The 25361-nt window shown below is 62.5% G+C and overlaps 2 protein-coding genes across 8 annotated transcripts; both read left to right on the top strand.

Annotated features, from left to right (window-relative positions):
* The first annotated feature begins 3161 nt into the window (after nt 1-3161).
* LOC141983444 (uncharacterized) lies at nt 3162-10215 on the top strand. Of its 2 annotated transcripts, none has more exons than XM_074946601.1 (7): nt 3162-3255; nt 4366-4492; nt 5514-5647; nt 6453-6579; nt 6841-6939; nt 7608-8764; nt 10075-10215. In XM_074946601.1, the coding sequence occupies exons 1-6, from the start codon at nt 3244-3246 to the stop codon at nt 8684-8686; spliced, it is 1578 nt and encodes a 525-aa protein (XP_074802702.1). In that variant the 5' UTR covers nt 3162-3243; the 3' UTR covers nt 8687-8764; nt 10075-10215. The 2 variants fall into 2 exon arrangements, with proteins under 2 accessions (XP_074802702.1, XP_074802701.1); XM_074946600.1 differs by having other exon boundaries at nt 9854-10156.
* LOC141983445 (uncharacterized) lies at nt 9927-18426 on the top strand. 6 transcript variants are annotated; one of them, XM_074946605.1, is made up of 4 exons: nt 9927-10022; nt 13672-13798; nt 14412-14525; nt 15210-18426. In XM_074946605.1, the coding sequence occupies exons 1-4, from the start codon at nt 10014-10016 to the stop codon at nt 16205-16207; spliced, it is 1248 nt and encodes a 415-aa protein (XP_074802706.1). In that variant the 5' UTR covers nt 9927-10013; the 3' UTR covers nt 16208-18426. The 6 variants fall into 6 exon arrangements, with proteins under 6 accessions (XP_074802706.1, XP_074802707.1, XP_074802704.1 ...); XM_074946606.1 differs by lacking the exon at nt 9927-10022 and adding an exon at nt 10124-10260; XM_074946603.1 differs by lacking the exon at nt 9927-10022 and adding an exon at nt 11397-11510.
* The last annotated feature ends 6935 nt before the right edge of the window (nt 18427-25361 follow it).

Genomic DNA, 25361 nt, shown 5'->3' with positions numbered 1-25361 from the left:
AAAGCACCCGCGACAATGTTTTTGCCCCATCAGGCATTGGGAGCTTAACCCAGAGTTCCAATGGGCGGCAGAGACAGCGGGAACTGTGGGATAGCTACCCACAGTGCACCGCTCCGTAAGTCGATGATAGCCACGGGAGTGAGGACTCACTCCGCCGACTTAATGCGCTTAGTGTGGACATACGCAATCGACTGTATAAAATTGAATTCTAAAAATCGACCTAATTTCGTAGTGTAGACATACAGATACCTAATACATACTTATCCCTTCCAACGACTGATCAGTCTGATACTTCTGTATGTAAGAGCAGCCACACTGGGTCAGACCAAAGGTCCATCTAGCCATAGGCACTGACTCTGTGGGCTGGAGCACCCACAGGGAAAAATTAGTGGGTGCTCTGCACCCACCGGCAGCCAAGCTCCCCCCGCCCCCACCCCGTCCTCCTCCTCCTCCCCTGAGCGCGCCGCGTTCCCACTCCTCCGCCCACCTCCCAGTGCTTCCCGCCCAGCTGCCGTCAAACAGCTGTTTGGCAGCATTAGCACGCTCCAGGAAGGAGGGGGAGGAGCAGGAACGTGGCGCGCTCAGGGGAAGAGGTGGGGCCGAGGCGGGGATTTGGGGAAGGAGTTGGAATATTGGCAGGGAGAGGGCAGAGTTGGGGTGGGGACTTTGGGGTGGGAAGAGGCAGGCGTGGAGCCTCATGGAAGGGGTAGAGGGAGGGCAGGGCCGGGGACAGAAGGGGGTCGAGCACCCATGGGAAAGCGGGGAAGTCGGCGCCTATGCCTCTAGCCCAATATCCTGTCTTCTGACAGCGGTCAATGCCAGGTGCCCCAGAGGGAATGAACAGAACAGGGAATCATCCAGTGATCCATCCCCTGTCGCCCATTTCCAGCTTCTGGCAAACAGAGGCTAGGGACACCATCCCTGCCCATCCTGGCTAATAGCCATTGATGGACCTGTCCTCCAGGAATTTATCTAGTTCTTTTTTGAATCCTGTTATGGTCTAGGCCTTCACATCATCATCTGGCAAGGAGTTCCACAGACTGACTGTGCGCTGTGTGAAGAAATACTTCCTTGTATTTGTTTTAAACCGTCTGCCTATTAAATTTCATTGGGTGACCCCTAGTTCTTGTGTTATGAGGAGGAGTAAATAACACTTCCTTATTCACTTTCTCCACACCAGTCATGATTTTATAGACCTCCATCGTATCCCCCCTTAGTCGTCTCTTTTCCAAGCTGAAAAGTCCCAGTCTTATTAATCTCCCCTCATACGGAAGACGTTCCATACCCTTAATCATTTCTGTTGCCCTTTTCTGAACCTTTTCCAATTCCAATATATCTTTTTTGAGATGAGGCGACCACATCTGCACACAGTATTCAAGGTGTGGGCGTGCCATAGATTTATATAGAGGCTATATGATATTTTCTGTCTTATCTCTCCCTGTCCTAATGATTCCCAGCATTCTGTTCGCTTTTTTGACTCCCGCTGCACATTGAGTGGATGTTTGCAGAGAACTATCCACAACGACTCCAAGATCTCTTTCTTGAGTGGTAACAGCTAATTTAGACCCCATCGTTTTATACGTAGATCTGGGATTATGTTTTCCAATGTGCATTACTTTGCATTTATCAACATTGAATTTCATCTGCCATTTTTGTTGCACAGTCACTCAGTTTGGTGAGATCCTTTTGTAGCTCTTCGCAGTCTGCCTGGGACTTAACTGTCTTGAGTAGTTTTGTATCATCTGCAAATTTTGCCACCTCACTGTTTACCCCTTTTCCCAGATCATTTATGAGTATGTTGAATACGACTGGGCCCAGTACAGACCCCTGGGGGACACCACTATTTACCTCTCTCCTACAATTGAACTCTATTTAGCATACAATGATTCTACATGACATGTTAATTAATCAGAACAGCACACAATAAATGAATGATAACCCTGTAGCCAATGATTTTAGTTTAAGGTGTGTGCGTTTGGCTTGCCAGCTGGGTCTCCTGCTGCGTTCTCAGGGGGGAGAGCATCTCTGATCCCCGAGTGCGCCAGGCTGGGGTGCGGGTCTGTTCTAGGGCAGGGATGGGCCCCATGGTCTCCGGGATTTGGATTAGCAGGGGGCTCGTGTGGCGTGACCAGGTGTCCGGAACACCTGGTCAAAAAGGGACCCTGGCGGCTCCGGTCAGCACCGCCAACTGGGCGGTTAAAAGTCTGGTTGGCGGCGCTGCGGCAGTCTGTACCCAGAAGTGGCCAGCAGGTCCGTCTCCTAGACGGGAGCCGCCCGAGGTAAACCCGGTCCCCAACCCTCTGCCCCAGCCCTGAACCCCCCCCAAACCCAGACTACCCTCCTGCACCCCAAACCTCGCACCCCCAGAGCCTGCACCCCCAGCCCAGAGCCCTCATCCCCCTGCAGCCTGCACCCCAACCTCCGCCCCAGCCCAGAGTCCCCTCCCACACCCTGAACCCCTTATCCCTGGCCCCACCCCAACGTCAACACCCCCAGCCCGGAGCCTTCACCCCCTCCCACACCCCAACCCGCAGCCCCCTCCCGCACTCCAAATCCCTCGGCCCCACCCCCTAGCCTGGGGCCACAGGGAGGGGGCGGGGCTAGGCTGTCCTGGTTTTCTGGGACTAGAAAACTGGCAACCCTAGGCTGGGGGGGCGGGATCTGTGGAGCTGCCGCTTTCCCTGGGCCGCAGGCTTCATTGCTCTGATTTCTCTGTATTCCCCTAGCGCCAGGAGCCCAGGCTCGGGCCGGCCCCGCTGCGCCCGGCGCTGCACACACACACCACGGAGACGGTCCCTTTCCCGGGGCTCCCGGAGACGAGACTCCAGCGGGAGCCGGGCTGCGGGGGGGAGCGGTCGGGGCGCTGGCCGGGGTCTCCCCTGCGCACTGGGGGATGCTGGGAGATGTAGTTCTGCCCTTCCCACTGAGCAGGAACAAAGCCGCAGCAGCGAGCCGCGCTACTGCTCCCGGCTGCGGGCTCCGGAGCGCCCCGGGGCCGCTTCCCCCGCGCGCTGGCTGCCGGGGCCCAGCCCGTCTGCCGGGCCCACCGCTTCCCGCCCCGCCCCGCTGCCCGGAGCGGGGACCGACCGACCCCCGCCCCGCCGGGCAGCCGCCTCCCCCGGCCCGGCCCGGCCCGGCCCCTGCGCCCTCCCGTGCGCCCAGGGCGCGCCGCGCTGGTCCTGCGCCGCCATTCGGGGCGCGTCGCGGCTGGGAGCGGAGCCGGCCGAAGGCAGCGGGCGGGCCATGCCGGCGCAGGTAGGGCTGGGGCTGGGCCGGGGGCGGCGGCTGGGCTCGCCCCGCGCCAGGGGACGTGGGGCTGGAGGGAGCCGAGCCCGGCATGCGGGGAGCGGGTGAGCCCGGCGCCCTGTGCGCGCTCGGCCCCCAGCCCGGCCCGTGGATGGTCCCTGGCGTGGCCGGCGGCCCCGGCACCTCTCGCCCTGCCTCGATTGCTCGGTCTCCAGCCCCGGGCGGTCACGCCGCGGCCGGGCGAGAATCAGGCCCTGGGCCTGACCTGGCTGCTTTGCTTGTCCCTGCCCGGGAGCAGCTGGCAGGCTCGTTATCGTCGGGTAGCGTGGAAGCGCTGGGGCTGTGGGAGCCGCGGCAGGTGTGAATATCGGGCCCCACCCTTGTCTTTAGGGGGAGGATCCCCCCTGCCTGCAGGGCCAGCCCCGCCTGGCCGGGTCTCCCTGGGAGTGGAGCGAGGAGCTGCCTGAGAAAGTCTCACCTCCAGGGGCCTTCTGGCAACCACAAGGCAAAATACAAAGGGCAGACGCTGGTGCCAGGGGGTGGATCCCACGGCACAACTCAGGGCAGCCCCAGAGCTGCTCCTCTGGGATCCTGCCTGGCCAGACACAGAGGGAGGGAGCCAGACCCGCTAACAGATGAGCAGGCTCTCCGGGGAGACACCCCCCTGCAGAGGCACCTGCGCCTCCCCAGGGGTGGGTCTGCAGCAGCAGTAAGCGGTGTTTGGTCTGGAGGTGCTCCTCGTGCATCAGTGTAAATCCAGGGGACCCACAGTCCTATCCCCCTGCCCCGCTCCGGGTTGGCCCCAGCCCTTGGGAATTCCATGCATTGGGGCATGGAGCCAGGACTAGGGGCTTGTTAGCCTGACTAGCCTTGTGTGAAAGAGGCTAATATAAAATGAAGCAGAAGCCTGCACTTGGGTCAAAATGCCCCCCACAGCACTGACGTCCCTGGGAGCTTGGCCGGACCCAGGCGCCAAGCTGGGATCATCGTTATTCTAACATAAGCTGTAAGTCGTGAGAGGTTAGATACGCGCCTGGGGTAGCCTGCGTGGGTCTAAGCCCTGCCTCTGCCTGGCTGGACTGGAGCCAAGGTGCTGAGTGGGGCACAGTTGCATTGCAGGTGCCGGTGACGTTCGAGGACGTGGCGGTCTCTTTCTCCCCGGAGGAGTGGGCGGCGTTAGAGGAATGGCAGAGGGAGCTGTACCGGGACGTGATGATGGAGAATTACGAGCTGGTGGCATCTTTGGGTGAGGATCCCTTTATTAGCAGGAGCAGCAGCGTCTTGGACACCCCAAGATCTCACGTTCCCTGGGGACCCTGGCACTGATGTGTGTGGGGAATGCCTGGCGTGTGGCTGCACATCGGAGACTCCCCCCCGACGAGGGGCTGCAGTGCCGTACTCCGTGGTGGGACGTGGTCTGGGTCCAGGGCGCTGTGTGTCTGGCAGTAGATCCATCGCTTTCAGCCCCCCGTTTGTTGGTGCCATCCCAGCAGAGGTATGCTGATAGCCGGGGGTGCCTCCTAATGGAGGACACGCCCCCCCCCCCCCCCCCCCGGCACTAGAGTGCAGAGCCTCGCTGTCGGTGCTTAATGTGTCACCAAAGACAAGTTGGCGCTGAGCCCCAGCACAAATGAAGCGCTGGCTGGGTGGCCGGCGGGTGGCTGCTGGCTGAACGCCCAGCTCTGAAGGCAGAAGGAAAGGTGGCATGGGGTGCGATATCACCACCCTGACTTCTGCGCAGCCACTGGCAGTGATGCTGCCTTCAGGGCTGGGCGGCCGCAGAGAGGCAGCTGCTGCCTGGGAGCCAAAGGTGCCAGGGCGATGAACTGCCAAGCCTGGAGGTGCTGGGGCCCGGCTTGCTGTCCCATTGGACCCAGCTCCTGGAGTCTCAGGATCAGCTACTCAGAACTGTTCACAGTGATCCAGGTCCCTGTGACCTCGCAGCTGGGTTACTGCCAAGCTGCCTCCATGCAGTTCCCAGGGGCTCGAGCTGGTGAAGGACGCAATAGCAGCAGACATGGGCACGTACTCTGTGCCCTGCACCAGCTGCCTGTTGACTCCCAAGTGCAATCAAAGGGGCTGGGTTCTGCTGTCTGTGGGCGCTAGATGGCCCGGGACCCAGCTGTATGAAAGGCAGCCAGTATCCTATCACAGGAACTTTCAGCCTGGGGGCTGCTTGCAAGAGAAATTCCTGTTGCAGACAGTGGCTGGCACAGTGAGTCCTTGGAACTGCAGGACACAGCAAGTGTTCTCTTGCCCATGAACAGGCTCCGTGGGCCCCAAGCCCAAGGCATCAGCTAGAAAAGCAAAGCGAGAGAAGGCGCCATATGTCTGGGACCACCAGTACTCGAGAGCGAAAGTCCTGATGCTTCCAGCACAGGGGAACGACACCCCTAACCAGGTGAGACCCACTCCGGTAAGGAGAGCGAAGTGCTGGAAACTCAGAGGCTCTGGGCAAGAGGGGACCAAGGGAAAGGCCCCAGAGCTGGCCAAGGGGTGGGGCATCGGAGAGAGACGCCAGCACGGTGCCAGCTAGGTGTTAGGGCTTTGGGTAGCGGAAAACTTTTTTTAACAGCAGCAGGCAGCCTAATGCCCCGTCAGTGCCTGTGGCTTCCTGTCTCCGAAGGGCTTCCCTGATTTCTGCTTTATGAGCACCGTTAACGGCTGGCTCATAAGCATGTAAGCCTGAGTCTCCCGGTATCTGGGCTGTTCCCGCTCTGCTCTGGCGGCCGGGCCCGTGGTGCTGGACGGGCTCTGGCGCAGGCTGGGCCCTGCGTTCTGTGCCAGGGCATGGGCAGCGAATTGAGGACGTGCTGAGCCCGCGCTGCTTGTTAGGAGAGGGTGATCCCTGCGGGGAAAGGCTGGTGGGAAGCGCCGCGTGCCGTGGACTCTCTGGCTGTGGAGGGCGGGCACCGCTCTGACTCTCTGCCCCTTTGCAGGGACATTGCAGGAGACGTGGGGCACTTGCTGGCATCCTGCTCTGGGGGAGGAGGAATTCAGGTCTCTCCCTGCCCAAGAGCCCTCAGGCTCCAGCTCTTAAAGCAGCAGCCTCCCTAAGGTGACTTTCCCTCCTTTAGCAATTGGCTAAGACGGCTCAGGGCCTTTTCCTTCCAGGCGGCCAGCTGCCCTGTCACAGGGGTGAGAGCAGAGGGTCGCTGCGTGCAGCGGCCTGGGGAGTGGCTTAGCAGGGCTGATCTGTGCTGCAGGAGCCGGCGACTTTCGAGGAGGTGGCGGTCTATCTCACCACCGAGGAGTGGAAGGAGCTGAAGGACTGGCAGCGGGAGCTGTATCAGGACGTGATGAAGGAGAATTACGAGCTGGTCACGTCTGTGGGTAAAGATCCCGTTACTGGGGCAGCGGCCCAGCCTCTTATCCCGGGCCGGCTTCGTAGCTTGCTCTCCTGGAACGTGGGCAGAACGTGCCCCGATTATTCTTAATTAGGCAGGGGGACTTGGTGGCTTCCTAAGCCAGGTGTGTCATAAACACACCAGCCCCGACAGAAGGCAGCCAGCGTGCGCGTTCGACTCCTGTCGGTGGGCTGGCTAGCTGAGCCATTTGCCAGGCACGTAACAAACCTCGCCTTCCATCGAACAGGAGGCACCATGGCGAAACCGGAGATTGTCTCTAGGCTAGAGCGCGGGGAAGAGCCATACAACCCCAGAGAGACACGTGTTCCTGGTCCCCACGGCATGGGTGAGTGAGGCCAGCAAAGCTCCTAGAGTCGGGGTCCCTGTGCCGGCTCCTGGCACGTGGCACTTGGTTGTGTTGGACACAGTGGTGCCCAGTTCATGAACGTTTCTGGCCCTGCGAGTGCGGTGCCCGGCGCTGAGGAGGGCATGGGCCTGAGCTTCAAGCGGCGGGTCAGTCAGTGCATTTGTCATTGCCAGGGCAGACCCCACAGGGTCCCTCTGCCCCCTCCTGCCAGTGCCAGCAGGGGGGACCATTCCTGTGGGAGGTACAGACAGAATTGGGAGGAGTTTCCCTTTCTCCAGCAGACACCGTCACGCTGAGACTGTCTTTGCAAGGCGGGCAGAGGCTGGAGCCTGCAGGCCCTGGGGAGTTCCCAGTGGGGCAGGCCTGGGGGAAGTCTGGCTAGCAGGGACACAACAGGACCTTCCCTTGGTAAATAGCGGGTGTGGGTGAGACACACCTGAGGGCAGGGGTGGCGCATGAGGGAGGACCCAGGGGCAGGCTGTGAACTGGCAGCGCTGTAAACACTGGTCCCGGGGGAGTTTCCACAGGAGTATATAACACAGAGAGGCCCTGGGGGCTGTAGCTGTGCCCCCAGGCTTGGCTTTACCCCCAAAACCCCCCAACTCACCGGCACATGGAATAACGCCTGGACGCTCCTCTCCCGGCAGGTGGTGGGACCCGGGGGACTGATGAGGAGGGGATGCGTCGTGAGGACGAGACGGCAGAGCTGGACCCGAGCGAGATGCCAACGGAGCGAGACGCAGCGAGAGCTTCCCTGGGCTCAGCCGGGACCGGAGCCAGCGCGAGGCCTGGGGGGAACGGACACGATGAACCCCCGTGGGGCGAGAGGCGGGTCAGGGACTCCCCAGCCAGCCCTGAGCCCCAGAGCAACGGGGCCCCAGAAAGGCCCCGCCCAGCGTCCGAGAGCCGGGGGGGCAGCGTGGGGACGGGAGCCGTGACTGTAACCCCCAGCGCAGAGGGGCCGTGTGGGGGGAGCCCTGGGCAGCGGGGGAAGCCAACAGAGGAGCACGCTGCCCCTGGGGGCGGGAGGCCCTACGAGTGTGGGGAGTGTGGGAAGGGCTTTGGCAGCCAGGCCTCCCTAGCCAAGCACCGGTGGCAGCATGCCGGGGCGGGCGCCTTTCCCTGCAGCCAGTGCGGCAAAGCCTTCAGCAGCAAGGGCAACCTCCTGCGGCACCTTACGCTGCACAGCGGGGAGAAGCCCTACGGCTGCGCTGAGTGCGGGCGGCGCTTCCGCACCAAGCAGGCCTTCCTGTCGCACCAGCGCGTGCACAGCGGGGAGAAGCCCTTCGCCTGCCGCCAGTGCGGACGGAGCTTCACGCGCAAGGAGAACCTCGTGCGCCACCAGGAGACCCACGTGCGCAAAGAGCCCCAGGCTTGCCCCGAGTGCGGCAAGAGCTTCCTGCACGAGGGCTCGCTGCTCCTGCACCGCCGCGCCCACGCCGGGGCCCGGCCCTTCCCCTGCGCCCACTGTGGCAAGAGCTTCAACTGGAAGACGAACCTCACCACCCACCTGCGCAGCCATGCCGAGGAGCAGCCCCCCGCCAGCCGCCAGGCTTCCAGCGACCGCGGAGACCTGCTGCGGCACCAGAGGGCCCACGCAGGTGGCGGGCTGCCGACGGGCTACGGCAACGGGGCGACCTTCAGCGAGTTCCTGCAGATCCACGAGATGCTGATCTCCCGCACGCATGCCCGCAAGCCCCTGGGCGCTCTCACCAAGTACAAATGAAACCTGGCTGCAGGGCAGGGGAGGACGCCCAGCCCCGTCTCCCAGCACGTGGCCGGGTAGAGGACCCTGCCAATGCAGGTACGCCAGCGGGGTTACGGCCCGGCCAGGGAGCCGGCCCTGGTGCGGGGAGCGCTCTCCGGAGCTCTGGCTCCTCGGTGCAGGCTCTTCCCCCAGGATTTTTCCTTTGGATGGTGGTTGGTTCCCGTCCAGCGTGTTCCAGCTGCTGCTGCCAGATGTAGGGTGGCTGCTGCCCCCTGGGGTGCACTGGTGCCATTGTTTAGGCCCTGTCGGCTGGTGATGAAGTCCTGCGGCACGTTCACAGCCAGGGCTGCTCTCCGAGCTCTGATGTTGCCGCCCCTTGCAGGAGAGGCTGCTCGGACATGCCCCGATAGCCAAGAGCTAGCAGAGAAGAGCAGGGCCTAGGGGAAATCTTCTGGGTCAGCCCCAGGTAGCACGCATGGCTCCGGTGCGCTGGCCAAGGGGTCCCGAGTGGCAGATCTCGCTGCGGCAAGGCCCGCGTCTGGGAGAAAAGGCAGCATTGCGGAGGAGGCGCAGACTGTGGCTTGCTGACTCCAGGGAGAGGTTTCAGGGGAGTGCATGGTGACAGCAGGCTGGGTTAGCCTGGGGCTGGAGAGCCAGAGAGAACCAGAGAGTCTGTCCAGCAGCCTCAGTCCGGAGTCTCCGCAGTACGTGGGCTGCCGAGAGCAGCCTGGCTCGCTGGTAAAGGGCCTGTAGCCGCACTGGTGAAAGCCTGGCTAGAGGCTCCATTGACCAGTCTCAGGTCTCGTTAATCAGCCAGGATCGACTCACCGGTGGGTACCTGTGAATCCCAGCTGCCCCCCGGGATGTCTTAGCCGCATTGCTAGCCTTGCCTATCCAGCCTAAGGTCACACCATTCCGATTACCCTCTTGCCTTGTATAGAGCCAGCGAAATGCTGGGCTGGAAGGGACCTCAAGAGGTCACCGAGTCCAGACCCCGGCACTGAGGCAGGACCAAGAAAACCCAGCCTGGTCCTGACAGGTGTTTGTCCAACGGGTTCTTAAAAATCTCCAGTGACGGGGACTCTATGACCTCCCTTGGGAGCCTGTGCCAGAGCTTTGCTGCTCTGAGAGTTTCTGCTACTATCTAACCAAAATCACCCTCTTGTTCCCCACTTCCGTTTGAAGCTGGCTTTATCTGCAGCTCTCTCAGCCTGGCTGGAGCCTGAGCCATTGTTGGGTCCCCTCTGAAGTCGGGGAACACCACGTTTCGCAGGGTCTCGCTGTGTCCCCCTCTGGGCTGGTTTGGCGGCTCCAAGGATGCTGGAGTTCAAGTGGGCGAGGAGGGATGGCCAAGGTGTGTTATCAGCACGAACGGGGTCCTGTTTAAAGAACATTTTCTTTACTAGGACTAAATCACCAGCTCGGGTGAGAAACGTGCCACCTTCACGCAGGCTGACCGAGCAGCGTATGCACTGAAATTCTCTGCGCGGTACCTAAATACACCCTCTCCCGCTGTCAGACCAAGTGTCCAATAAACCAGTCCAGTTGTCGCTCGCTGCCGCTGAGGCGTAGCTCGCACGTTTGTGAAACTGGTGAGTCCCCTGGGGGCGCAGGAGAACTTGGTGTAACACAGGCCGTGAGCCGGTTGTGTTGGGCATGAAGCTTTTCTGGGTTCTCCACCTCCCAGGCAAGTGTCAATCGGATTTCCTCCAGTTCGTGCTGTATTTCCGTTGGGCTGTGCCCCTACCCAGGCCGCTCCATGCATCCCGTGCGTGACCCACCCCTCCTGGGAGCTCTGTGCTTCTCTGCTGTCCTGTGGTAATGGTACAGAGTTGCCGAAAGAACGGCTTTCCAGCAGCAGGGGCCAGGGAACTGTGAGAAAGGGCTCTCCGTGCGGCCAGCGACTCAGCCTTCCAAGGATGGTGAAGCAGGGGATGCAGATGTGCGCTGCCTGCTCACTAACCCGGGCTCCCTGGCTGCCCAAGCCTTTATTTCCCCTGCCCCATTACGCCTGCAGGGCTGGGCGAGAAAGAGAGCCGGGCTCTGGCCCCACGAGCCCTGCAGGGCTGGTGGTGCCTGGGGGTAAGGGCGGGTCTGTCCCCGGGGAGCCCTGCTGGGCCAGGCCAGCTAAGGGAGGGGAGCTGGGTCTGTCACTGGCGAGCCCTGCAGGTCTGGGCTCGCTAAGGGAGGGGAGCCCTGCCGGGCCAGGCCGGCTAAGGGAGGGGAGCTGGGGTCTGTTCCAGGGAGCCCCGTGGGGCTGGGCCGGCTAAGGGAGGGGATCCGGGGGAGCCCTGCGGGGCTGGACCGGCTAAGGGAGGGGGAGCCGAGGTCTGTTCCAAGGTGCCCTGCGGTGCTGGCCTGGCTAAGGGAGGGGGCACCCCGGGGAGCCCCGTGGGGCCGGCCCGTCTGGGGGGGCACGCCGGGGCCGGCCCGGCTGAGGGGGGGGACGGACCCGGGGTCTTTGCACCCGCAGCAGGTTCGGTGCCCGAGGTCCCGGCTTGTGCCCAAAGCCCCCAGCCAGGGCCGAGTCTGGGGGGCCGGGGCCGGGGCAGGGGCAGAGCCGAGCCCCGCTGCAGCCGCGGGCCGGGTGGAGGGAACCGGCTCGTCGGCAGCGAGCCCCTGGCCGGACCCGGGCTGCTCCTCCCCAGCGCTGGGCCGGGCGGTGTGAGCGGCTCCTCCCCCGTCCCCGCCCGCCTCCTTCCGGCCCGGCCCCGGCCCCGGCCCCGGCCTAGCCCGGCGGAGGAAGCGCAGCGGTGCCGCGGGAGGCTCCGGCGAGCCCAGCCGAGCGGCGCGCAGAGCCCCGGGCCGCGCAGGGGGCATGGCCGCTGGGAGCGCTGCTCAGGTAGGCTCGGTTCGGCTCGGCTCGGTTCCGCGGGGCTCGGCTCGGGCAGCGCCGGTGGGCTCGGGGCTCCCCGGCGGCACCTTCCCCTCCCCGCCCGGCTGCGGGGCCAGTCCCAGCGGCCAGGGACCGTTAGATCATCTAGTCTGAGCTCGGGTGCATCCCCTGGGAACATCCCGGCGGGCCGGCACAGCCGGTGCCCCCAGGGGCCGGGGCCAGGCTCCTGCCCTGTGCGTTTGGCTGTCCCCAGCATCCTTTTCCAGCGCCGGGGGCCGGGGCCGGCGCCTGGGAGCCGCATCCCTGAGCCGCTGCCGGGTGAGCTCAGCGGGACTCCCGGAAATCGCCCCTCCTGCAGGCTTCCAGCCCTTGAAGGCTGGGCCAGGCTCTGGAGCTGCTGGAAACGGTGCTGCAGACAGGGAGCCCCCAGCATAGCCCCAGCCTGGGCTACGGCAGCAGAAGGGGACGGTCTGTCAGGGCAGAACGGGCCCAGCTCCGGCGAGGGACCCGATCTTCCATCCCCCGGGGGCGGGCTGGTGGCACAGCTGGGGTGCGCAGGGGGTGTGGTGGCCTTTTCGCCCCCGACAGAGGTAGTCCTGTCAACCTGCCTTTTAAGGGTAGAGCAGGCCTTTGGGTGCCCAGCTGCTGGAGTCCCCTCGCCTCCCCCTGCCATGGGGCCTCCAGGGTCGGGAAGCCCTGCTCCCAGAGCCCCCTGGACGTGGCGGCCACGGTCGGTTCGGCTTGTGCATCGTGCAAAGCTCGGCACATTGCGCTGCACGACTCGTCACGGATAACGAAGGGATCCCACTGGCCGAGTTCGAAACGTCCCGAGTTCTCGGGGCTCTGCCTCTTCCCGGGGACCCGCGAATGGTCTTAAAACCGAGTTGTTGTGGCCGCTGCGTCTTTAGGATGCACAAAGGAGGTTTGGACGTTGTCGTTCTGCTTGTTTGTGTATTGGAACGAGGGCTGGTCTCCCTGGGGGCCTCTGGCTGACCGGAGAGCGCCCTGAATGCCTGTCCGTGTGGGGTGAGAGTAGTGTAATTCACCAGACAGACCTGCTGGACTGGGCATGAGAGGTGCCCTGCGAGTGAAGCCCGGCTAACAAAGGGGGGTAGTGACTGTTTAAAATGCGACGGAGTCTGTTTCTTTGTGGTGGCACCTGTTTAACTCCAATGCCCAAGGAAGACTGGAGAGAAAAGCTCTCTGAGCTAAAGTTTGGCTCATCACCACCTGCCCTTCCAGGAGAGTCCACGTTTCTCAGTCCGCCCAAAGATCAGGGAAGAGGAGACTTGATATTCCTGATGTAGCTGTAAGGTAAAAAACAAGCAGACCCCCACCACAGTCCTGTTCTGTTCTGGTCTCTCTGGCCGTTATGCATCATGAGAAAGGGCGGAAGTCCAATGTTTTTGGCTTTGCAGATCACCTTTAAGTTTAGCCCAAGCGAGCCTGCTGCAAACTCGCTCCCCTGGGATCTCTCCCTCCTCTGCAGCTGCATGTTCTCATCGAGACACTGGCCGGGTGGGTCTGCGTGCTGGCTGGGTAGGTCTGAGTGCTGGCCAGGTGGGTCTGAGTGCCAGCTGGGTAGATCAGGGCTACTCTCAGCCTGGCACAGACCAGGGCTGGATGCAGTAATTGGCAGTATTACGGTGACACCCTAATGACCCTAGATCAGGGTCCCATTGTGGTGGGCTCTGGATATACCCAGAGTCAGAGACAGCCCCTGCCCTGTGGTGCTTACAGGCAAATCTAAATAACACAGATGAAGGTAGGGAGGAGGTAAGTGTTACCCTCCCATCTGGCCACTGGAGATACTAAGTGAGTTACCCAGGGTCACACAGGGAGTCTGTGGCAGAACCAGGAACTGCCCCAGGTCCCCTGAGCGCCAGCCCACCACTGTGCCCACCACACCAGCCTTCCTGAGCAGTTGCCCCACCCCGCATAGGACAAGCTCAGGACACCCCCAGGCTTGAAGCCACGTGGGACTGGTCAGCAGAAGATCAGAGACAAAACCTGTCTCGGGAAAGGTAAAGGAAGGTGACCCAACCGGCCGTGGGGCCCTAGGCTGGGCAACGAGTGGGGCAGCTTGGAGGATGTGACCATGAGGAAGGTGGATAAAGATGCCACTGAATCAGTAGGTCCTGAAATGGGGACGCTTCTTGTGTTTCAGGCCCTGGTGTCATTCGAGGACGTGGCGGTCTATTTCTCCCCAGAGGAGTGGGCGTTGTTAGCTGAATGGCAGCAGGAGCTGTACCGGGAGGTGATGATGGAGAATTACGAGCTCATCGCCTCGCTGGGTAAGACTCAGGCCCTGTTAGAGACTGCGAAAGGCCCTGGCCGGTGCCAAAGTGGGAGTGGGATGAAATCCACCCTGACGGAGACCCTCTAGCCCACAGGAGCCAGCCGGAGCACGCGCCTCTCGGGCAGCGAGCGAGCTCTGTGCGTGGTCCAGACACGGCCCAGTCCCACGCTAGCCCTTTTCAAGGGAACATTGAAATCCTGCAGGGCATCCAAATGTCTCTTCAGGAGAGCCTGGGAAACTGGCTGAACCGCTCCGCCTGGGAGCATGTCCCCTCCACGGGGCCCAGGGGCTGCAGGTACCTGCCCATCCTTCGGCAGCTGCCTCTCCCAGCAGGGATGAGGAATTCCAGCCTGCTCCAGGTACCGGTGGGCTGCACCTCGCAGGGGCGGTGCCCGTCCACACACTGCTGTTACGTATGGACGCAGCCCTGCGGGAGCTGGGCTCACCCCAGGCAGTAGCCCCCCGTGTGTCCCTGCCCCAAGAGGTTTGCAGTCGGAACGAAGAGCCCCTGTGACAGCATCTCCCACTCACATCCGACGCGTTTGCAAATCGCCTCTTTCTGCGGCGGACACAGGAAACCCAGACTGTGGGTCTCTCCCCGTGCCCAGGTTCTGCAGGCCCCAAACCGGAAATGATCTGTAAAATGGAGCGAGGGGAAGAGCCACACGCTGCAGCTCCCCAGGGGGAGAGGGACAGAGGAATCCTGGATGCCCCCAGCACAGGTGAGCGGCACCGATTGCCCTTCCCTGCAAACTGCTCAGAGACAAAAGAGCAGAAACTTGGTGCGACGTTCAGTCCCCGTCCCAGGTGGAGATGAGCAGAGGGGGACTCAGGCCTGCGCTGGCCGATCAGTATCCCCAAGAGACGTTCATGCAGCAGTGGCCTGGGCGCGGCCCCTCTGCTAGGGCTAAGACGGGGCTTGGGGGTAGAACTGCTTGTGCCAGCTCTCTGCTCCTTACGGCGGCTGTCTGCCTGCCCTGCGCTGCTAAGGGGGGTCCCAGCCTCCGGCTCCCGATCTCCCTGGGTTCCTTGCTCTGCAGTGAGATCCGCGGCAAGGCCATTCCTGCAGGGAGATAGGGCACATGGTGAGGGAGCTCATCGATCTACCGTTCGTTCCTCCCGCCCTGCGGGCCAGTCCCGGTCGTGTTCCCGCCCGAGGGGGAGTGTGCCGTGCCCTAGCACACGCACGCCAGCCTGTGCCCAGGATCTCTGCCCGCATTGGCTGCACAGCGGGCACTGGCGGAGACACAGCGCACCGCGGGGGCAGAGGTGTGGCTCGAGGCGCTGGGTGGGCCCGGGGCTGGTGGGAATGGGCAAAGGTGTGTGGCTCTGTGGCACCGGCGGAGCATCCGGCCGCCCCCAGCCCCTTCCCAGCGTGTAACCGCTTGGCTTGGTCTGTCCAACAGCTGGCTGGGGCAGGTGTGTCAAGGAGGAGCGGTTGGTGGAGGGCTGCAACGAGCAGTGGGCGGCGCACACGTCGCTGGCCGGGGGAGCCGAGGGGTTTGTGCTGGAGTACCCTGCCCTGTGGTGCGAGGTGAAGCCGAGGGACCTGGCCGGAGACGCCCCCCAGCAATCCCCGGAGTGGGAGGGAAGGGACGGCGCGTTCCTGAGTGGCCCGTTGGCCACGGTCCACCCGGCGAGCGAGGGCCCCCTCATCTGCTGCGAGTGCGGGAAGAGCTTTGACGACGAGGCCTCGCTGAGCGCCCACCAGCGCCTGCACCCGGGCGCCGGGCCCCACGAGTGCCGGGCCTGCGGGAAGAGCTTCCGCCACCGCCGCAACCTGCTGACCCACAAGAAGCGGCGGGGCACGAGCCGGCACGCGTGCACCGAGTGCGGGAAGGGCTTCTGCCTCAAGGGCGACCTGCTGCGGCACCGGGCGGGGCACGCGGGCGAGGGCGGCCACGCCTGCAGCCTGTGCGGGGAGAGCTTCCGCCACCGGAGGACCCTGCTGGCCCACAGGAAGGAGCACGCCGGGGACACGCCCCACCGGTGCCCCGAGTGCGGGCAGAGCTTCGGCGACCCAGCCAGCCTGGCCCAGCACGAGGCGGCGCACCGCGAGGAGAGGCCCTTCGTGTGCGCCCGCTGCGAGCGCAGCTTCAGCTGGAAGGAGAGCCTGCTGATCCACCAGCGCAGCCACCCCCAGGAGCGCTCCCACAAGTGCACCGACTGCGGCCGCAGCTTCAGCCGCAACGGCAACCTCCTCATGCACCAGCGGGTGCACACCGGGGAGCGGCCCTACGCCTGCCCCGAGTGCGACCGCGCCTTCTGCAACAAGGCCAACCTCATGGCCCACCGGAAGCTGCACCGGCGGTTCAAGCCGTACGCCTGCGCCCAGTGCGGGAGGAGCTTCAGCTTCAAGACCAAGCTGCTCCTCCATCAGAGGGCCCACGGGGACGAGCAGTAGCCCCCTGCCGCTCTGGCTGCTGGAGGCTGCAGCCGGGCCTGGCAGGCTGCCTGGCTCTGGTGTTGCTAAGGGCCGGGGGCGAAAGTCGCCCCCCGGGCAGAGGGCTGGGGCGAGGCCTAGGCGTTGCCTCAGCCTGGGGGTCCCCTGGGCCCTGGAGCAAGACCCCCGCCTTTGCGGGGAAGCTCTGCTGTCTTGCAGAGGCCTGGTTAGGTCACTCTGGGGGGGTTCTTCCGTTGCTAAGGGTAGGGGGTGAAATTCACCCCAGGGCAGAGGGCTGGCGCGCATGCGGGAGTCAAGCGGTGCCAAGGCCTTGCCAGCCAGCCCTCTCCCCGGGGGAATTTCACTGGTCATCAATATACTGCCGTGTGTCCTCATTGTAAGGCATCAGACTCGCCCTGGGCCTGGCTGCCCTGAGAGCTACATCCCCCTCCTCAAATGGCAGTTCCCCGGCCCGCCAGTCGGCGTCCTGAGCCCCCCATAGTTACCTAACCCACCCGTAGGCGGTGGTGGTCTTAGAGAGTCATAGCAGCGAAGGCCAGAAGAGATTGTTCTGACCATCCGGTCTGGCCTCCTGCTTCACCCAGGGCAGAGAATCTCATGCTGGGTCTCCTGCAGCCCCCTAAGAAGGACCATTGGGCAGTTTCTGAGAGAGGTCAGGGCACTAGCCGAAGCCTTGGGTTCATGTCCCTGCTCTGCTACAGATTTCTGTGTGGCCTTGGGCATGTCTCTTAGCCGCTCAGGGCCTCGCTGCCCCAGCCATACAATGGGGATACCAGCCTGTCCTGCCCACGGGGCGTGGGGTGGGGATAAATACAGTCATGCTTGTGAGACGCCCAGATACCATGGTGATGGTAGCCAGATAAATGGATGGATTGTCTGGTTGGCCCCCGGCATAGCCCGGGCTGTAGAAGTTCCCACAGCTGAGCGTGAGGCTCCTCTAGCTGCTGTTCCCAGTGTGACTGGTTTTCCCCATAGAGACGGTCCTGTGGGGCATTTCCCAGTGCGCTGGCTGCACTGGGCGGGACGCCCGCCCTGCTTGTTTCACCACAGCATCGAAGGGGTGCCCTGTACCCGGGTCCCTTCACATTATAACTGCGCCAGGATTTTGGAAATGCTCCGCAGCTCCAGAGCTGCTCAGGGCTGCCCCCCATCGCAGCAGAGGGGGGTGTGGGGAGGGTTCCCCGCGGGGCGGCGGGGAGAGACAGTGAAGTCTGTGCAGAGTTCAGGGCGGATATAATCCCTCCAGGCCGGGCTGCAGCGAGGTGACCCATGTTCCTAGTGCCCACCCTGCTCCAGGGAGAAACTGCCCAGCGTTGTGTGTGTCCTGGCTGTGCGCCCCCCGAAGGTGCAGAAGCGGCCATCTGCCTTCCAGACTCCCCCCCGGGGACGGCCCAGCGATGGGGACCAGCGCTGCAAGTCAGGCTGAAATTGCTAGGGCAGTTCCCATTCTGCGGGGAGCCCATTCCTGGCAGGCTGCCATTTCTGCTGAGCAGCAGCGCAGTGAGTACCGAATCTGGGCCACCTCCATGGTGCTGGGGACACAAATTCCTGTTTCTTTCAACGGACAGAACGTCTTGGGGACCTCGTGTAAATCTGGCTGCAGACAGACCATTACCTGGGGATTTGCAGGTCCTGCCGAAAATAGAGAGTTATTCCTTGCTTGGGGCTCTCCGCAGAATGCTATCTGCAAACCCTCCCCCGGCTTGTCCACTCTGGTCTCGTCATGTCAGCTAAGAGGTACTTCCCACAATGCAGAGTCAACCTGTGGAACTCCTTGCCAGGGGATGTTGTAAACGCCAAGACTATAACGGTTCAAAAAAAGAACTAGACCAGTTCCTGGAGGATTGGTCCACCAATGGCTATTAGCCAAGATGGTCAGGGACGCAGCACCATGCTCCGAGTGTCCCTAAACCTCCATCTGCCTGCAGTTGGGAGTGGACGCCAAGGGATGGATCACTTAATAAACTGCCCTGTTCTGTTCATTCCCTCTGAAGCACCGGGCATTGGCCACTGTTGGAAGACAGGATCCTGGGCTAGATGGACCATTGGTCTGACCCGGCATGGCCGTTTTGATGTCATCCCCTGTCCCTTCTGACCCATCGATGATGCCAGCTTTGACTGCCTACTTGTCTGCTTCTCTGCTGTTCTTGCCTTGGCCTCCTACACGACTGCAACCCCCTCCCTGGACTGATCTCTGAGACCACTCCTCCCCCCCCCCCCCCCGCATGTCCCTCCTCCAGGCCGGGTCATGTCTCCAGGACCTTGGCCAGCTAACAGTGGTGACGGGGCGGGGGCAGTTGGGTATAGTCAATGTGTATTTATTCAGTTCCCCACCCTTCGTATGTTTACATGGCGCCCTGAGCTGTCCGCTCCTTGGAGCTGGGCCTGCGGCTCCCTGTCCATGTAGGTGATGCCTGGCAGGCTGTGGGCCCTGCAGTAACCCAGATACTGCATTATAACAACTGCAGGGGCTCTGGCCACGTGTCCTGGCCAGAGCTGAGCCTGTCGGGCTGGTGGCAGGGGGTACATCTCCACGGGCCCAGTGTTGGTACGGTGGCTATTTCCTGTTACTGGGTGAGCTCAGGGTAAGGAATAAAGATGTCGTGAGTCGGGATCAGGTGTTGTACAGGTGATATCGGATTATTGGTTTCAAGATTCTTGGTTTCAAGAGCTCAAGTCAAACCATCAGTGATGAACTTTTCCTGGGAAACTCACTCAGCAGCTTCCTTCCACCTGCCCTTGTACACAGTCAGGCCTCTTATTCCCCTGATGTTTAATTCATTAGGAATTGGCCCCTCTGCTTCGCAGGTTAACGGCAACCCTCTCCGGGTGCTAAACTCCCTTCTGGAGAGCCCCCGACTCCTGCCTGAGACCTAGGGTGACCACGCTTCCCTCTGCTGAACACAGGACACCCGGTAAAATTACTCGTATTCAAGCGAGTTCAATGGCAATCGATCAGAACTATGCAGGACAAACGTTCACATTACCATCAAGTTGACTGAGCCCGTTAAAATTTACCTTCTTCTCTTTAAGGCTTTAGGGTTCACAGGGGAGGGGTGACCCCCCACACACACACAGAGGGAGAAGTGACACATACACTCCCGTACACCTCTCTCACGGGGCGCGGGGGAGATGTGTGACCAACCCACCCGACCATCCCTGCCTGGTGCTCTCTGCCCTCCATGCCTGCCTGCCTCTCCTGGTTCCTGGCACCGTATCTTCCCAAGGCAAGGTGTGTGTGGGGAGACAACACACAGGGTCACATGCCCCTCTCCCCCCACCCCCCCATTTCTGCCAGGGTTCACACCAGAATGTGGCCAGCAGCAGCGTTTTGGCACTGCGGGAGGGAAGGGACGGGAGCTGCCTACAGCTGTGTGTGTGGGGGCGGGGGGGAAGGGATGACCTGGCCCATGTCTTTGCAGAGCTCATCTCTTCTCCCCCCGCCTTCCTGCCCCACACAGTGTCAAAAGGTAGCTAGCACCTGCAGGCTGCTGCTGGCCATGGACATAACCCAGTGCCTCCTGTCCCCTGGCTACAGCGTGGGCAGGAAGGGGTTAAGCTCTAAGGAACCTGGCCAGGTGGCTCAGCAGGGGAGGGTGCCTAGGGGACGGAGCAGCCCCATGCTCCCTGGGGGCAGGACCTAGGCTGGAGGCCTGGGGGGTGAAGATGATGCTAAGCCCCTATCTGTTGTGGAGCCTGCAGGTTCGGTGTGTGAACAGGCTGGAAATTGCTCCCCCCACCCCCCCGAGCCTAGCTGCAGGGCGGGGAGGCTTCCCCGTGCCAGCGCTGTGCGGGGCTTTGGCACACGCAGGACTCGGCTCCTCCTGGCCAGAGCCCCGGGCTGGAGGGTCTTGGGCGATCCTGGGGTGCTGGCCCAGCCAGAGGCAGTGGGGGAAGGAAGGAGCCTGCCGGCCAGGTTGTGATGAGCTGAGCTCTCCACTGGGGCTGGGAATGGGACATGCCCTGCTGGGGGGGCGGGATATGGAGGAGCAGTGGGACTGGGGGTGTGTGTGAAGGGGCAAAGCAGGGAGAGGACGGTGAGGGGGGAGCACGTAAAGGCCGGTGGTTGGGCAGCAGAGGTGACACGTAACTGGCCGTTGCCTGGCGCCTGCCTGCACTCACCAGCCACCGCAGCTCACAGCCAGTGCCGGCTGGAAACGGGCTGGGGGCGGGGTCCTGCTGGCCGAGAGCCGGCACGAGGCGGGGGGGGAGCGGCCGGCCCCTCACGCTGCAGCTTGGCCCCGCCACCAGCCTGGCCCACCCACCCCCCTTGTCGGCCACAGGACTCCCCACTCACTGCTGGTGGGTGGCAGCTGGGGAGCAGGGACCTGGCCAGCAGCAGGACCCACCAGTACTGATCGGGGGAGACAGAAAATATGGGACAATTTGCCTGTTTTTAAGAAAAAGTCGGGACCCCTGCAGGAGGGCTTAAATACAGGACTGTCCCTTTAAAACCGGGACGTCTGGTCACCCTGCTGACAGCTGCTGCTGGTCCGACTCCTCTCTGTGGCTCACTGAGGAGCCGGGTGCGGGGCTGACTGCATCTCGCGGCTGAGAGGCCAGCTGCCCCGCCACCCCTGGGTGGCTGGATTCCCTCCGGCGTCCTGCCGCGGAGCTGGCTGCTCCCCAGCCCTGGCGCTCTTCGGCAGGACAGGCCCCCTTGGGCCAGAGGAATCTCGGGGCCGCTCAGATTCTCTGGGAAGCGGAGCCAGCGCCTGGCCGTCGGCGCCTTTCTAGCGCTGCCCTTCTGAGGAGCCAGCAGGTTACAGCGAGAGAGAAAGAGGCTTAAGGACGCCTGGCTGCTGAGCCGTGTCCCCAGGGCAACGTAGAGCCGCTCGGGGGGCGTTAGAGCGAGTCGTCTCTGCACGCCGCAGGGCTCTCAGCGGAGACTTGGTAAGAGCCAGAAAACCAGATCTCCAGCCCTGGCCAGAACGCAAGTGCTACTAGTCAGTGCAACCCCCCGGCATCAACGCAATGGTGAGACAGGCCCGGATTCGCGCAGGGAATTTCAGACGCACGCCGCCCTTCGCGTCCGGCTCAGACGTCTGCCCTGTGTTTGGGGCTGCGCAGGATCCTACGCTGCAGGACGGGGGAGCAGCAGGCTGAGCCCAGAGCAGATCAGCAGGGAGGGAAGGCTGCAGAGGGCCTGCCAGGCAGGGACAGGGCAGGAAGCTTGCGTCTGATTTCAGGGCCTGAAGGGGCCATTACGAATGATCGTCGGACCTGCATGGCACAGGCCAGAACCTCCCCCAGCAATACCCGTGCATTGAGGCCAGCAGCTCGGGGTTGAGCTAGTGGTTAGAAAGCAAGTCAGGCTTTGTCTACACAGCGTTTAGCGACACGGCCAGGCAGGGTAAACGCTGTTGGTTGGCGATACTTCCACCCCCTACGAGCAGGGTTCGTGTTGGCCACAGGGGAGCGCTCCTGCTGACAACCAGCTGGTCACACTGCCACTTGCCGCGGCAAAACTTTTGTCTTTGGGGGGGAGCGGGGGGAACATTTTAAAGCACCTGTTAAGGTTCAATTGGCAGTGTAGACAAAGCCTAGTAAGTCTCTACTGAAAGGCTCCAAGCGATGGGGACTCCAGCACACCCCTACCCATGCTGGGCCAATGGCTAGCTGCCCTGGCTAGTAAACGTTTGCATCTTATTGCCCGTTGGAATTCAGTGATTCCAGCGGAGAGACGCAGTGAGGGCGTGGTACGGGCAGAGCGGCTGGCCGGGGGATGAGCTCGCTGCTGTGTTTCCGTGCTCGAAGCTGTGTTCTCTTGCCATACAGGGCTTGCCAGGCCAGCACCATCAGAGCCAACTGCCAAGTGGAAACGTTCGCAGCCCCAGGAGGGCCCCATGCTGTGGACCAGTGGTCTGATGATCCATTTCTCAACTGTCAGTTCTTCCACCACCGGTGGCTAAGGAAACAGCCAGTTCTGCTGGGTGGCTGGCCAGGTGTGAATCAGTTGGCACGTAACCCCCCAGAGACTAACGCTATGCTAGTGATTTCCTGTTCTCTAGAGGGGCTGGTTGTGATCAGTTCCCGCTCGCGGGTTACAGAGCTCAGGGAGGTCTCCGTAGTTAGACACGTTGGGAAATTATTCGTCAGCTTTCAAATAGCAGCCGCCCCAGTCAGCATGAAAACCTCGGAAGGGAGGAGAGAGCTGAGCCTTGAGCTGGCGTCAGCGTCCCGGGTACCACAAACCACTGGCAGCTCTTCTTGCCACGAGCAGTGGCCCAGGCTTGCTCCCGCCTGGCAGAGTCCACGTGGAACACAATTCTCCGGGGATGGTTGTCCCTGGTAAATGGTGGAGCTTTATAAAGTCACTCTGGAAGCAGACTGAAAAACACTGGGGCTTACTCTGCTGCCCCGTCTCACTGGGTAGCACCTTGCAGCCCGACTAGCCCCGAAGCGCCAGCGACGAGTAGGAATCGGGCAACACAATGGTATGTGGCCATAGCAGGACGAGAACCTGAGACCTAAGCCCTTGTCATACAGGTCTGGGCTGAGGCAGGCCCCACTCACAGAGTCTGGCAAGAACAGGGCGGACATTGCAGAAACACACATTGCTAAGAAGTCACCGAGTACTTACGCAAACGCATCCCGAAACAACAACAAAAGTAAAAACTGAAGAATCTTGCACTTAATGGCCATGGCTGGCCAGTATAGCCGGGATGTGGTCGTTGGGCGGTTCGCCAGCTGCCTGCGCCGGGCCGGGGCGGCACACAGAGGGGACACCCGCACGCAGCCAAACACCTATCAACACCTAACCACAGGGACCTGGGGCAATGGCCTACCAAGCGCCCAGTGCAGGCGGGGCCTCGTGTGCATCCGCCATGCCCGGCTCCGCCAGAGGCCATGTGGATGGGCCGCTGAGGCTGGGGGTAAAGGTCGGCCCGAAACTGGCCAGGCGCGTGGTACTTGCTCTGCCAAGAGGGAGCGGAGGGCTCTGGAGCGGGCTGCGGCATGCGCTCGGCGGAGCCTTTGGGGCAGCATGACGCTCCCACACTCCCCCCTTGCTGCGTAACTTAAAGCTGCTTTGGAGCCGCTCTGGCCCCGCTGGGGAGAGCCTGCTGGCAGGCTTGGGCTCCTGTGGCCACCTTGACTTTCTCTTGCATGTGCCCAGCTGCCGTGCGGGTCCCCAGAGGCCACTTATCTTCACTGAAACCAAATTAGACTGAGAACCGAGGCACGCATTGCGCCCAGGGAGGGCGAGGACCCATCGGCGCATGCTGCCAAGGGACGTGGGGGATTCTCCGGCTCGTGGCTGCCTGTCTGGGAGGTGCCTTCGCCAACACACATTACTGGGCTCCGTACAGGTGGCCCTGGCCTGGGCTGGACAGGCGGTCGGACGGGATGAGCTCAGGGTCTCTTCTGGCTTTAATCTCAACCAATGACTGGCTGCTGCTTAGGGCAAATCACACTCCTTTCGCGGGGCAGTTGTGCACCTCACACCTTTTTCAGCAGCTTCACGCCCTAGGATGGGAGGAGCTGGTTCAAAGGTTACAAACGCTGCCTTCTGCTGCTGCGGCCTCATCCCCACTCCGACTTCCCCCCCTTGTGATTTAGACATTTTTAAGATGGTTTAAATTGTTCCTGACCACCAGGATTCCAAACCCAAATCCGGCAGGCAGCAGAGGGAGATGCGGGGCCGCTGGGCAGCGGGCGAGGAGAAGGGGCCCGCTCTGAGAGCTGGTGGTTCTCAGGGTGGCTGGAGGGTTTGTGACCATTCCCACTCAGAGCCGCTGTGCCCTGCGATCTGTGGCTGTCGGGCCCCCTGGAGTATTGGCCCCTCTACCCGACAGACCCGTGTTAAAAGTCGGCTGCAGTGCCTATTGCAGCTGCACCAGGGGGCCGCAGGGGAAAAAGTTTGGGACCCCCTGGTCTAAATAACAGACCCCCTGCGCATCCATGCTCCTTTCGAGGCGAGACACAGAGCTGGCAGGGGCGAGAGAGGGCAGGACAGCCACAGACCTATCGCACTGCCGGGACCTGCAATAGTCCCTACAATAACAATGGATGCTCTGCAAAGCACTCCCATGGCCACCCCCCTTCCGCAAAGGCCGACAGCCCTCAGCATGCACGCCGAGTGGGAGGGCCGTGTCTAGCACCCCCTGCAGGATCACTGGGGTAAGCGCCAGGGTCAGGGGCCGTAGGACGGAGAGAGTATTCCACGGTCAGCTACAAGTGAAACCAGAGGGAGCAAGGCCTGGGGTTCCTCACCCCAGAACCGGGGGGCTTGCTCTGAGTGACCCCGGCGTGCCCAGGCTGTGTGCTCGGGTATGGGCCTCCCAGGGAGCGCCAGGCGCGTTTCCATGGGGCGGAGGGGGGCTGAGCGAGAGGCCTGGGGAATGGGCTGAATTCCACACGCACCAGCTGTCTCCAGCGGGACCGCCTGGGCCCGTGGGCTGGCACTAGCCCGCCGTTCGCCTGAGTCGCACCTGCTGTCCAAGGCCCTGCGCGCCACGTTACACTGTGGGGCAGGGACCCTGGCAGGCTGCTGCGCTGCCCCCTTCGCCGGCCCCGCGGCCAGACCCGTCCACACTGGGCAGGAGCCCTCGGAGCGTTTCGTTTGGGAGGACGCTCTTCTGGCACATGTACGCTCGCTGGGCCGGGGGCTGGCCCGGTCGGGCCCCATTGTGCTGGGTGCTGTGCCAGGAAAGGCAGGTGCTGCCCACAGAGCTGATCTCTAAGAGCAGGTGTTGCAGGGGGATGAGACACTTGTTACATCCCACCCCAGGTTTACGTGGACGAGTGGCACCTGCTCTGGACTGAGGCCGAAGGGGGAGCTGGTGCAGTGGAGAGCTGGGGCTGGCAGCACCCGGCCAGGCCTGGGGCTGAGGTTTGCAGAGGGGCACGCGGGTGTAACGGGACTACACCACCTCGAACACGCTGCAGAGTGGCAGTTCCCCAGCTGCGCCCATGGGGAGACCTTCAGCCACTCCGTCCAGATCCCCGAGGGGCTGAGCTCCTGCCTTGCCCAAGTACAAATCAAACCACGGCGTGACGTGTAGGGCACCCAGCCCCGGAGCAAGAAGGAACAACGCTTCCCAGCCTGGCCACGTGCAGCAAAGGCACCCGCTAGCCCATCGAAACTCAGACGGCAGGGGAAGCGACATGCGTGCCCCAGGGATGGCCACAGCGTAACTCCAGGCGGTAGCCG

This window comes from Natator depressus, chromosome 2, assembly GCF_965152275.1.
Source record: "Natator depressus isolate rNatDep1 chromosome 2, rNatDep2.hap1, whole genome shotgun sequence".
Taxonomy (NCBI): domain Eukaryota; kingdom Metazoa; phylum Chordata; order Testudines; family Cheloniidae; genus Natator; species Natator depressus.
This window is presented reverse-complemented; position numbering and strand designations above follow the sequence as displayed.

Coding starts and splice junctions, on each gene's coding strand:
- LOC141983444 (XM_074946601.1), top strand. Junction 5,648..6,452: donor GGAACGACACCCCTAACCAG/GTGAGACCCACT, acceptor TCTGTGCTGCAG/GAGCCGGCGACTTTCGAGGA. Junction 6,940..7,607: donor TCCTGGTCCCCACGGCATGG/GTGAGTGAGGCC, acceptor CTCTCCCGGCAG/GTGGTGGGACCCGGGGGACT.
- LOC141983445 (XM_074946602.1), top strand. CDS start 13,603: ATGAGGAAGGTGGATAAAGATGCCACTGAATCAGTAGGTCCTGAAATG. Junction 13,799..14,411: donor CGAGCTCATCGCCTCGCTGG/GTAAGACTCAGG, acceptor CCCCGTGCCCAG/GTTCTGCAGGCCCCAAACCG. Junction 14,526..15,209: donor CCTGGATGCCCCCAGCACAG/GTGAGCGGCACC, acceptor TCTGTCCAACAG/CTGGCTGGGGCAGGTGTGTC.